At 47.3% G+C, this 12,541-nt stretch overlaps 3 protein-coding genes across 3 annotated transcripts; all 3 read right to left on the bottom strand.

Moving 5' to 3' along the window:
* Positions 1-6: 6 nt before the first annotated feature.
* Positions 7-3,074, bottom strand: F5147DRAFT_676198 (uncharacterized protein). Its single transcript, XM_041435997.1, has 22 exons — positions 2,971-3,074; positions 2,849-2,922; positions 2,762-2,787; positions 2,638-2,705; positions 2,403-2,572; positions 2,295-2,347; positions 2,222-2,238; positions 2,152-2,169; positions 2,081-2,104; positions 1,855-2,024; positions 1,634-1,806; positions 1,574-1,581; positions 1,435-1,526; positions 1,288-1,382; positions 1,148-1,240; positions 959-1,089; positions 829-908; positions 764-779; positions 630-710; positions 379-578; positions 304-325; positions 7-241 (listed from the first exon to the last, which is right to left on the bottom strand). Exons 1-22 carry the CDS (start codon positions 3,019-3,021, stop codon positions 116-118), a joined length of 1,788 nt encoding a protein of 595 aa, XP_041296795.1. The 5' UTR covers positions 3,022-3,074; the 3' UTR covers positions 7-115.
* Positions 3,075-3,527: 453 nt separating this feature from the next.
* Positions 3,528-9,825, bottom strand: F5147DRAFT_743608 (uncharacterized protein; the record flags this gene model as incomplete). The annotated part of the gene is made up of 20 exons (XM_041439612.1): positions 3,528-3,813; positions 3,869-4,068; positions 4,116-4,175; positions 4,228-4,628; positions 4,669-4,897; positions 4,947-5,072; positions 5,131-5,211; positions 6,658-6,698; positions 6,762-7,026; positions 7,051-7,212; positions 7,277-7,447; positions 7,536-7,673; positions 7,733-7,856; positions 7,902-8,131; positions 8,184-8,490; positions 8,538-8,598; positions 8,653-8,767; positions 8,825-8,989; positions 9,044-9,404; positions 9,527-9,825. The coding sequence occupies 20 exons, from the start codon at positions 9,823-9,825 to the stop codon at positions 3,528-3,530; spliced, it is 3,822 nt and encodes a 1,273-aa protein (XP_041296794.1).
* A 603-nt stretch (positions 9,826-10,428) lies between these two features.
* Positions 10,429-12,291, bottom strand: F5147DRAFT_569693 (tRNA isopentenyltransferase; the record flags this gene model as incomplete). The annotated part of the gene is made up of 8 exons (XM_041430960.1): positions 10,429-10,681; positions 10,734-10,821; positions 10,870-10,926; positions 10,983-11,195; positions 11,248-11,392; positions 11,441-11,525; positions 11,576-11,958; positions 12,010-12,291. 8 exons carry the CDS (start codon positions 12,289-12,291, stop codon positions 10,429-10,431), a joined length of 1,506 nt encoding a protein of 501 aa, XP_041296793.1.
* Between the last annotated feature and the right edge of the window lie 250 nt (positions 12,292-12,541).

The raw sequence follows: 12,541 nt of genomic DNA, 5'->3' as shown, positions 1-12,541 counted from the left end.
ACCCGATCATCAAAACAAAGCCTTGGGGACTTCAACTTGCGCGAGCGCTTGAGCTTTGTGGCTACAGTACAGCATAATGCGACAAACAACACGAATTGGGTTTACAACATTTAAATCATGGCCGGCCTAGTCCGTTCTCAGCGGCATTCATCCAATCTTCTGCTAGATCATCCACTACACCACCAAGTAAGCTGTGCACAACTTGGCGGTTGCTACCACTGCCTTCGAGGTAGTACTTGATCTAGGCAGGTTGATGCGGGGAAGCTCAGACATCACTATATGAAGACATCTAAGAGCATTTACCTTTGGTTCGGTCCCACTTGTCCTGTGCAGAAAATGAACATGGCACGAGTTGCAACTACAGTCACCTTGGCTCACCTAATTGTCAAGACGATCCCAGAGTCATCTGAATCGGATGATGCTCTGAACTGCATCATATGTCCTAAGGACAACGGTAATTTGGGTTGATAAGTGGGTGCGTTCGTGCTATCATAACCGTGCCCTTCCGTTAGATCGACAACGCTCCGTATTCGCAACCCGCCAATTGAGGATGGATAGGAACGTCCTTGAGATGAGCCCTGTCAATAATGACGTTTATTTCCTGCCATTCTAATCACGCGGAATGATACCATATCACCAGAAGAGCGAATCTTCCTAAAGATATTCTCGATGACAAGAGGGTCAGTACAGACGAAATAGCTGTTGCTCGTCTTTGCAGAATCCATGAGATGATATCTACGGCGATGGACGAGTGTATACGGACCTCGAAATATCCATATCTTGGTTTACGATAAACTCGTGGCCACGACAATGATGAGGACGGCTCACCTTCGATATAATTCTTGTAAATGTGCGGACACTGTGGTGCCTCGTGCTCGTAAGCTTGCAGCAAGTTGTGCAAATACCATCTAGACGATCTTGGTGAGAAAGAAGTAAAACGGTTAGCAGGGTCACTTACAGTTGCGGCCACCCCATCTTTATCTCTAATTTCAGAACCAAACATGTACCCTATGGCTTCCTCGTATCCAAAAGGTACTTCGTATCCGGCCTGGACAAGATCTAAAGCAGTGTTGCCAATGAACTTGAAGCCTAGAACGGCATGAGTCGTTTCCAGCGCCTCACAGAAACCCTATTATGCAGTGCACACCTGTGAGACAATCGACAAAGCGAAACCCTTCAATTTGCGCCATGGCTTCAACCATCTTGGAGCTGACTGTTGAAGCAACCATGGCCAACTTGCCTAAAGATATGTTCAGGCTGGCTGGCAACGAATCATGCCGAACTGACCTATTGGCTTGCTGGAGGCCTTGTAGGTCTCGAATACATGATAGGCAAACAATGTTCCGAGCTGATCACCAGTAAATGTTACCCACTTTCCATCACTATAGATCGATCTCTAATGAAGTCAGCCAGTACAAAAAGCCTCATGCATACCAATTTTCAGCTGCAGAGAAGCGATCTGCGTCTGGGTCCTGTGCAAGAACATACAATGCCCCCTTAGCGTCCGCCGTAGCTATAGCTAGATCCTGAAAACAAGTTAGCCGGTGCTCCAAACACATAAATTTCAACATACGAGTGCGCCTGCAAGCTTCGTCGTCAGAGCTATAATTACAGAAAAGGGGGTAGTCATTACCCTTTTCTTCAGGGTTTGGGAACTTCGCCGTTGGAAATTCGGGATCTGGATGCTGCTGTTCCTTAACAGGTGTATAAGGCGAAAATCCGGCAATCTCGAAGGCTTTAGATGCAAATGGATCCCCAACGCCATGCATAGATGTATTTACGAACGCCACTGAAGCTCCGTCAAATCTGGTGACTCAATAGGGTCAGAATGACAAGTGGTAGCCAACAACTTACGATAACATCTTTGCGCGCAGATTGCTGAGAGAATGAAAGTACCCTTTTTTCATCTCCTCCGTACAATCAATGCACAGGTCCGATTCCATTATCCGAGAAGCATCATGCACTCTGGGCTCCAAGTGTTGCATAATGGATTGTGCAATTCCGACATCATGCGGACCGATGATCTAAAAGAAGAACACACTCAGTGATAAAGGATGGAAACACAAGTCACATGTCTTACTTGGACTGCATTTTCCCAATAAACCTAGCTAATGATAAGTGGAGCGACACGGGAGTTGATCAGGATCGAACCTTGTAGCCATTGTCTTGCTATAGGAGAAATTAAATGAGCTACACTTCAAACACATAATGTCTGCCTGACCTTCGGGTTGTGGCTTGCTAGATCGGAAATCAGCTTGAAGGCGTGCGACTCCGTAATGGAAAGTGCAACGTACCTGTGATCATGACTCCACAGGCAGCATTGAGCGCTTTTACGGAAAATGGAACCCTTCGAGTACGGTTGATCTATATCAGAAGTAACCGCAGAAGGGATGATAACATACATTGGAGTATGTACAAGTCCATTATGCAGGTAAACTTTGACATTGTTGGCGATGAAAGCAGCTGCAGTAAGCTGAGCCCATCTCTCCGAGTTGTGCCGGTGGTCATGTCCTACGACTACTCCACGGGTAGCAGCATTCTGAATGTGTTCGAGGACATAGGCGCACAATCCCTGTCGCAAGGGGTTAGTTACGTCGCATTCACGACGATTTTAACATCTTCAAGTGATCAACCCACCTGAGATGCCTGAATCACGATCAGATCATTCATGCGAGACCATCCGGCCTCCATCTTTCCCCTCAGACCTTTGTAAATGCAAAGCCTCAGAATATCAGGCTGAGCTAACAATGAACATCCACACCTGCGGTGCCGAATTCTATGCGTGTCCTATGCGCGTCTCATGCTCAGCATGTCTTTGCCCGAACCGTAATGCTAGTTGGTAACATACCTCATACGTCGTTCCAACTCGCCAACGGCGTTATTATTCCACAAATGTTCCACATCCTTTCTTGTGGATTCATTCTAGAGTAACTGTGAGCAACATCCAAAGCAACAGCCTCTAGCACACACTGGATCAAGGCGAAGCCACTCCTCAACAAGATCCTTCAAAGGTGTATTCATCACAATGATAAGATCGTACACTGGTTCAGTGGAAGTTATGATTGGTCAAATATAGATAGGAACAACTTTAAATGCTAAGCGCTACAGAGTAATCCACCGCCACTTGTGTCGTCCGACTCGCGTAACTATTAGATCATGATTGAGTAATACCATTTGTGGGACCGATAAACATATTTTCGATTCATTCACCACTCTGTAATACATACTCTGATGCTCTCAAGATTTCTAGCACTTGTAATGGTCAATCACATTTTTTACAATGCGCTGTTGTGTTGTGAGACGTGCTCGAAGTCTTGCCGACGCAAGTGACGGTTACCACTAGAACAAGATACATTATGCCAATATTTATACACACTTCCTTTTGTAATGAATGCAATTTCCCTCAAAATCATGCATATGCGGAGGTGACGGCTGATAATTGGAACAGACTACGGAAACAATGAATAATACAAAAAGACTCCTTATGTATATGGTGTACAAGTATCTGGTGCATACATAATTAATATTCATGGTGTCACTCCTGGCTGGGCACCGGTATCCATTCGCAGCTCGGTGTCCCGTGGTGACCGATAAAGGATCGTCTCAAAATCCAACGCCAGGCGGTCTACAAGCTTAGCCTTCAGTACTCTCGGAACACCCATAGATACGTCTATCGAGCCCTTTCGAGATCGCCAAGTGCCATCGCATAGCGTGGGGTTCGATTTGAAGGGCCGAAAATAGAACTTCGACATCCCAGTTGTGAAAAAACTGGAAGAATCAGGGAACCCGAAGTGAGCGTCACACCAATCAATCCTGCCAAGTAAACAGTCATGAGAGAGTGTTTGAGGAAGACCCAGAAAACTCATACGCGACATTAGAATTGATTGTCATCACGCCAGGACGCGAAGCAAAGAAGAAATATTTCCCAGCATTGGCAGTTGCTAGCATGATATCGCTTGTCACGGCCATCCAATCCTCAAGAAACATCTGGTCACGGCACCGAACAATCGATTCCCGCACAGCAATGGCGATACCTCGCATATTAGATGGCAGGGTGCCGGTGGGGATCTACGGACAGATAAATAAATATTTGCTGCGTGGAATGTGCCACAGACATTTTGGATAACATTTCCTGCAACATTGCTTGCGATATAGTGAGCTTCAACACGCCGAAACTGCAGCGTCTAGCGATCAGAAGCAATCTATAATGTTGAAAGAAAGCCTCACATTAGCAACATTCGTGACCATGCGAATGGGCCTAGGCATAGAACGGTTCAGTAGAGTGACGACATACGCTGTGAGGCAATCGTGCCACGAAAGATAGCCCTCCTCATTGCCACTGAGCATGGAGTGGAGCGCATGAAGATGATGTTCATGAAATCTCCATCTAAGGTTTCCCAGATCCTCGCAGGCCTCGGCATATTTGGCCTCGAGCTCATCGAAAGGATAAGAGACCCACAAATGAGGTAATAGTTGAAGAAAGTTTGAAGACGTAGATGGCTCCGGGGTTCGGTACTGATATTTGTCGAAAGTTGGAGGAGAAAAATCTGGCTTGATCCTTTGGTAGAACATGGACAACGTTTGCATGAACCGAAAAAGTGCCACCGCATCTCCTGCCATTTCCCACCCTACTCAAAAAATGATTCACGAGTCACGTATAAGACATACCGAGAGTGTGGTGCCAAGATACCGCAAGAAATGTCCTATCTTTGAACGCTGTTATCTTGAAACGAACCAGGGAAGCACTACCATTGACGATGATAGCATCTGGTGGTGGTTGGCTAAGCAAGGGAGAAAGGTCGTCTTGAATGACCCAGTCTCCTTGAATAAAAGAGGTAGACAACTCTTCTTTGCGATCCTCGGCCTCAACAGCCAGTCCGGAATTTGTCAGCTGGATCTGAAGTCTTTGAGTCTCGGCCGGCCATGCATGATTCTGTAACACTCACAAACCAACGACCGCCGGTTGTGCACAGTTTCCCCGCGGCATGAGGGTACATTTGCAAAGTGCTTGCCAGGGCGTCGTGGAAATGCTCGATGTCAATGGACCCATCGAATGCATGAACATTGTCCACCTAAAAAATGTTCCTCTTGTCAGAGGGACCGAGAACCCATCAGCTGAGTAAAACTCACAAAGTGTAGCCATAGGTCGTAACCTGGAAGATCAACATATTCACGACCTGCAAGTATAGTGGGTTCCTTGGGAACAACGTACTGAACGACTGGCGGAGACATTGTCGAGCCGAGTAAAAAGACAGACTATTAGTACTTGGATTGCACAATGACGTCCGGTAGTAAGCGGTCCTACATAGCCATATCTACGGCAAATGACGGTAATAGTGGGAAATATGTCAACAACATCGCGAGAGCTCCGCAAATCGGGAGATAGAAACATGCCGTTGAGCCACCGAGTAAGGGCCTGCGGATCCATCAAGTAAAGAACCGTTGATCCGTTGATCCATCGAGTAAAGATCCATTGAATATTAGTTAAGCATGCTGAAATTCGGCTTGACTTTGTGATCAATATTTGAACGTTTGAGTATTCCTGTACACACAACGACGTCGATGCGCAGTGGGCCAAATATGATACATATTGATTCCATCCCCGCTAGACTTACCTAGGCTTTCTTCTTCCCCTCCATCATCTCGGTATCCTCTCGGCAAAATCTCGCTGTTGATACAGGCAAACGGAGTCGCTTGTTTCATGCACAGCTGGTGAGACAACATGATGAGTGCTTATTGAGTGTGCCGGTGTGCCGACGAGTATGTTTTGCAGGTTCCATCGGGCTGGCTGTGTGATAGGTCGGGTATATGCATGCAGGCGAACACAGCCCCTCCTAACATAATCAATCGAAAAATGTCGGCGGTCCCAAAGTCGGATGAAACTTGCAAAGAGAATGAAAAATACGTGATTTGAATACCGAAGGGTTGCAGATTCATTGCAGGCCAATCGGCTGAGAGCATCGCGAAAAGGCATACAGTAATTGCCTTGATCGACCGTTTGCCGAGCGCCTTGCAAAGTTGCGACGCGGCGTCGGGTATCATGCACATATGGCGATGAACACGGCATGGTTTGAAGAATCTTTCGGCCGAGATGGTGATGTTATCTGATGGGACACGTTCACAGTAACTTCCCGATGGAAACCAAAGCAACAAGTAAAAGATGGTGTTCAATGGTTGTCATTCGCGAAGTGAATTGGTGATGAATCATGCAAGCGACACGATAATGGGCCCAAAATCGGCGGTGAAGACAAGCTATTTGTGTATGTGAGTGACTACAAGGAAAAATTTATTCAGTGAGAGTCAGTACATGCTCAAGAGGCGACCATAAGCAAAACTGCACTGTGCACACCAATGTTTGCTGTGATTCTTGAACATGAGCCAACTGTAACAAGGAATGTCGATCATCAACGTTGCAACATCGAAGCGGTGCAGAGCAACAAGATAACCGCACCGCAACACACAATAATGGACGAGTTATAACGTTATAGCACCATCGTGTCATTGATTGGTCGAACGTACGTGTGTACTTTGGCTTTGCAATGTATTCCTAACATAGCCAAACAAAACAAACGCCATTATCAAGATTTATGTTTGACGTGACAAGATATATATAATCTTCTACACCCCTCCCTTTTGTACTGCATGTCAACGTGCAACATATGGTCCATAGAGCTCATCCACGGATTCTCTTTTTTGGCCTAGGTTCTAGATATCCTATCTACATTAAAACTCAGATGTATAGCAAGAAACGAAAATCTTACTGGGTTTGCTTGGCTCAAATTCGTCACCACCATCAGTTGCAGACGAAGATGTGCCGCTGAAAGAAACAGTAGCAGTGTCAGAAGTCTGTCGTCGTAATGGGCGCTTCGGGCGAGGTTCCTTAGAGTTTGCTGCAGTGTGTACAGGTGCCGTGGGTGGTGGTGCAGCATTTGAGTGTACTGCAGCGCTGACAGCACTCAGTCGCGGTAATCGTATCTTCAACGTTGGAGTGGCAGACTGGGCAGACTGGGTGATTGTGACTGAGGCCTTGGGAGTAATAGGTGTATTGACTTTGTGAGGATTGGAGGTGGGCAATACCGAAGCACTACTCAAGTCAGAAGCATCAGGACCCACAGATCGGATCATGGAACAAGATGCCGGCGCCTGGGCGTCCTTCGCTGCTTCCGAAGGTCTGGGCTTCCGGCGTTGACGAGTAATTCTCGTGGACTTCCCCTGCTGCAAAATTCGGGGGCATATACACGTAAGTGGGAGACCCGAAGATATCCACAGTACTCACAGACTCTGCTACCTTCTCGGTGTTATCAGGCAGACGTAGATTGATTTCCTCCGCCTCCTGTTTTACCGCAGTTCGCGTCCTCTTGGGCCGCACCGGAGCCGACTGGTCAGGAGTTTGTACTGACGACTTGTTCTCGGCCGCAGGGAGAGTGGACTTCATAGGTGCTTTGCGCTGCAAGAACCTTCCTCAGTGACACAGATATGGATATGCAGGTAATTAGTCAACATGCCTTGTTAGTAGACGCTCTCAATACCTCCACCTGCGGGGGCAAAGGTATCGTAGGCGGTAACTCTGCTTCCGTTTGTGTACTGGAATCAACGAGATTCCTTGAACTACCGATAGGGCCATGTCTCTGTTCTGTTTGTATGGTCAGCATTCGCTGGAAATTGCACAATGCCTATAAGCCATGTTAACCCTGAAATGGTGTGATGATGGAAGCCCTCAAACGGATCTTACCTGAGCAGCATGCAACTCATCTCGAGAGATAAGAGGACCTTCTTGTAATGTGCCAATGCTTTCATCAAAATCATCCAAAGAGCTCAGGGATGTAAGCGGCGAAGACATCGCGGACACCGGTGGCCTATTCCGCATTAACGACCGCCACCTATCAATGCCACACACACACCTTTGATCAAGATACTGATCTTTACTGATCTTATTCCAGAAATCGAGCATGATCACTTTCTCCGGAACCCTATATCTTCGACCATTGATAAGGATTTCATCCAGGACTAACTTCTCTGCTATCGAAGTGCCTTGTGGGTGGACGATGTCGATGTTGCCATTATTAAACTGGCGCGGTTTTGTTATGTCTATCATGGGTGGGTTTTGCTTTGGAACGCGACGCTTGGGTTGCTGGGAGCGCAGTGAATTATGCAAGCCCAACCAAAGGACTGTGAGAACTTACCAAAGCATGATCTGCGTGGTTGGGACACATCCACTTCTTATTGAATGGAGGCATAGCCACAAGAGGCGGGTCGAGACAATCTAAATGCCAGTGAAGGCTGCAGTAATCGCAAGACACCATGCATCTCCAAACTTCGGGGGTGGCACTATGGGAGGACGAGGTTGACCTCCTGGAACGCTTTGCCGGTGGAGCAGATACATCAACAACGCTGGGAAGGGTAGACGTTCCGCAACGGAAGCAAAGCACAGGGACGCCGTTCTTGTCCTTGAGGCGGTAAGGTTCACGCTCCTCAAGTTGACCGTGACGACTATAGGCATGAGTAACGAATGGGGACATGTGGAATTTCACTCTCACTTCAGGCGAGGTGGTTTGATCTCTGAGCTATCAACGTAACACCCATTGGAACCAGTAGCAACTAGTTCATCGACGATAAGACCTTTGAGACAAAACCGGCCATGAAGAAACATACCATCCTTGAAAAAACTTCTAACATCCTCTGGAAGCTGAAATTCTTTCGGAATGTTTGTCTGTGCTTGATGAATGAGGGGCGACATGAAGGAAGGTGGTGGTTTGTTTGGCGGATGCTGTTGTGGCATGGGATGAAATCCTTGTACAAAGTCCTAGTAATAGAACAAACGCACCTTTCGAATCGTGCAGCTAGGACAAAACCACCTCTCTCCAAGTTCTGGTAGGTCCACAGGTTCCATTGGTGGGTCCAAACACCAGAGATGAAAGGCTCGTGGGCATCCATCACAGTATACCAGAGCACCCAATGACCGACAAGATGAGCAGTGATCTTCGTTCAACTAAATGACACAGTAATGAGGGGTATGGTCGTAAGTAAGGGACCAAATGCGCACCAGTCCAAGTGAAGGGTCAGGGGAGAGCGAGTACGTGGCCATTGGTTCTTCTTTGATCTTTACAGAGTGTTTTTCCGTCTCTTTTCCTTTTCCTTTGTCTTTTCTCGGTCTTCCTCTCCCATTTGATACAACTGGAGGAGGCAGTTGGGGCGGCAAGGGTTCATCGAGAGCAGGAGCAGAGGTAGCTCGAGAAATTGAAAGTTCGTCAAAGTCATGGTTTATCGGAAAAGGGTCGGAGTCTGGTAGTGGGGGTATACTGGGTTGACGAGAAGATGCTTCAGGGACGATGAGATCCGACAGAGGAATAGTACTGCTGTTCAAGTTGCGAGCAGATGCACGCTGAGCCCTTCCATTTGCGGTTCTGTTTGAGGGATAAGCGGGCAGCGACGTGGCAAATTTTGGAGGGGGACGAGGGTGGATCATTTTTACAGCACAACAGCAAAGATGATTAGTGTCGGAGCCGGGTGGAATACGATGACTTACCCTTTGTCGACCCTAGCACGTTTGCGTCGTTGCCCTTCAGCATCGGTGGCGCTGAGGGCAGTGGAAGCCATTAATCCAGAGTAAGTGGAGCCCGGATCAGATGCTGGCAGATATGACACAAAAGCTCCTGGTTTCTTTGGGTCGCGCTTGTGCGCAGCCTGCTGAACAGACAGCAGGGAAGGTGGACCTGGTAAAATTTCAGTTGAAAGAGACGGATCTGAAAGACCCTCGAGATGAGGCGGTTGCACCACCGGCACTCCAGGTAACATGTACACCGGAACATCCGCCATGGAAGTCATGGTTGAAAAGCGAAGAGAAGTTCGGGTTACAGGAGTCCGTCACTGGTTCCGCCTCTCAAAGTGGATTCGAAAGGAGCAGTTAAGGTAATGAGGGGCAACGGTCGCAGCACTCGTTGAGGGTGCTGTGGCAATAGTGGCAAGCGAGATGTGGGACGACGACATCAACATCGCACTCAACCACAATTTTTCACAAAACTACAGTACAACGTTTGTCCGTTGATACAACTACTACTCATTTTCACAACGTTCACTCATTCAGGTGTGCTTCTTTGGCTTCCTGTACCCAACATGGCTCCAGATAAAACTAAACGAGAAAATGTTTCAGGAAAACAAGACAGGGAGCCTGCTCCGATGTCCTCATAGTATCAGTACATCGTGGATACGTGATGTAAGTCGTTCTGGACGAACTCATCGATAATAACCCTGGCGCAGGAGGAAAATTAGCCCGCCTCCTCCGAAGTTCATTGCGTGGGATAAATAAGCAAACAGGAACTACCGGGAGCATAACTGCATGAAACGAAAAATGTTCCCAAAGCCGACATTCAAAAATGGTAAATGAATGCTAGAAGGAATGACGAACTGTGTATAAGAAGTAGACCTCATCTATACGATGGAGCCTTGCTGATCTTGCTGATCTTCAGCGTCAACCTTGCTGGGAATGTCGCTATGGACGGTAGCGCGCCGCTTGGCCGGTCGTCCATGCATTTTCTTATCTCTCGCAGCATATTTTCTATGCGCACGGGAGCGTCGGTGGGCTTCCCACTGAGAGCCATCTTCGACCATGAAGGGCTGCGACGGATCAAGGGTACACGCAGGGCATACGACCTTCTTACGCGCCCGCAATACTTCTGTAGGACTACCGAGTTGTTGGGTAAGATAACAAGGATGCTAGAATATGATTGACATACCTCGTGGGCTTGACGTCGATTGTCAACATCTCTCGTGCCCTTTCAGATAATGATAGAGGATCGAGTAATGTCTCATTGCCAAGGAAAGCTGTCAGAATCCATCAGTGCAAGCGCGAAGTAAATAGAAAGTATATACCTTCCATAATACGTTCACCTTGGCTGAGAACACAAGATTTCCACTGGTCGCCGAGTTCTGTAGGGAATAAATCACACCGCCTAGAATTTGAAATGCGAACACAGTCGACTCACCAGTGGCATCTAAAAGGTAAACTGGGAGGAGGGCTGTTGCATGATCTGTACCGTCATTTGCGCTATAGATAGCAGGAAGAAGCTTGTTCCTTAACCACCGTATCTGACGTTTCGCATATTGCCTTGTTCCGTACTTCATTTGCTCCACAGCGGATGCAAAAAGCTTCTCGGAGGGCTCTGGAGAAGTGAGATAATCATGAAACTCTTTATATCCTAGGTATCATAAGTTGGATATTTTTTGCAGAAAACAGTCAACAAAATTCACCAATAGACTGGTAGATGCCAACAGTATAATCAGTCTGTTGCACAGCTGATTTGTCAGATGGCTCTGTGACGACTGCATCAGGCGAACTACTTGTGGAGGAGGAAGCGATCGCCCGGAGTGCTTTGATTTCATCCAATAGCCCTTCCTGAACGAGCCTTTTAGTATGCAGTCAATCAATTAAGACCTTCTTAACCTTGATCATATTATCTACCCTTGCATCCAAGCGCTCATTCAAGATAGAAGGCTCGGCATAGACCCAGAAACACAGTGTTCGGTACCTGTTACTGGTTCGGTGAAAATACTCCACCGCTGATAGGGAAATTCAAACCTTGGAACCAACGCTATTTTAGACTGCTCGAGAATAATTTCGCTTGGGGCCTTCCCAGTGTCTTTAATTACACGAAGGCTTCCCATGACTTTGCGTGTATCTCTCCAATGCCATCGCTGAGCGACTGGTTCGTCGAGCGCAGTAAGAAGTTTGTGCAACAACAATGCATCCTCAGGGTGAGATGCTGCAGATGGGGTCTGCTCTGGAAGAGCATTGAATAGCTCAAGGAGGTCGGGAGGTAAATTGGCAATAGACTGTGCAACGGAATCCGATAAAGATTGCGCTACTGTGGGCAACCGATTCGGAAATATGAGATGTTGGATCCAATAGGATGTACCGCCAACAATAATCGGAATCTTATCCATACGATGCGTCTCGTCAATCTACAATTAAGTTGGGAGCAAAGCGACAGGGGAGATAAATAAAGTATTTACCAACTTAATAGCGTCTTGGAGCCATTGGCCCACTACGTACTGCTCCCCAGGCTGCTTGAAGTCCATGAGAAGGTGCTCGACCCCCATTCTTTCTGCGACTGGGACTTTGTTTGTGATTACGTCCATTCCGGTGTATACTTGCATTGAGTCAGCGTTGATGATCCTCGCGCCTCTCCACCCATGTGTTCCTTGAGCAAGCTTTAGAGCCAACTCAATGGCCAGATTGGACTTTCCGACGCCCGTAGTCCCGCAGATCGTGATTATTGGTTTGAGAGTTGTCATTTCTGAGACAGAAGTAAAATATTTCCACCGTCGAAGGCTGTTATCTACAGCGTGTCAGTTGGATATAAATTATGGAGCCAGCTTACGTGGCAAAGCCCGCTACCATCATTTTTCTAATGTTGTTGGCACGACCACGGAGTTTAGCCAACCGGTCTGGCAAAACTGGTTGTGCCTGATCAACGGCAGAAGTAGCAGAACCTGCAGAACCTGGCAAAGTTCCAGGGTATCCGAGACTCGCATTGATGTAATT

Source organism: Suillus discolor (assembly GCF_016758755.1).
Source record: "Suillus discolor strain FC423 chromosome Unknown F5147scaffold_8, whole genome shotgun sequence".
Taxonomy (NCBI): domain Eukaryota; kingdom Fungi; phylum Basidiomycota; class Agaricomycetes; order Boletales; family Suillaceae; genus Suillus; species Suillus discolor.
Note: the sequence above shows the minus strand (reverse complement) of the source record. Positions and strands in the feature narration are given on the sequence as shown.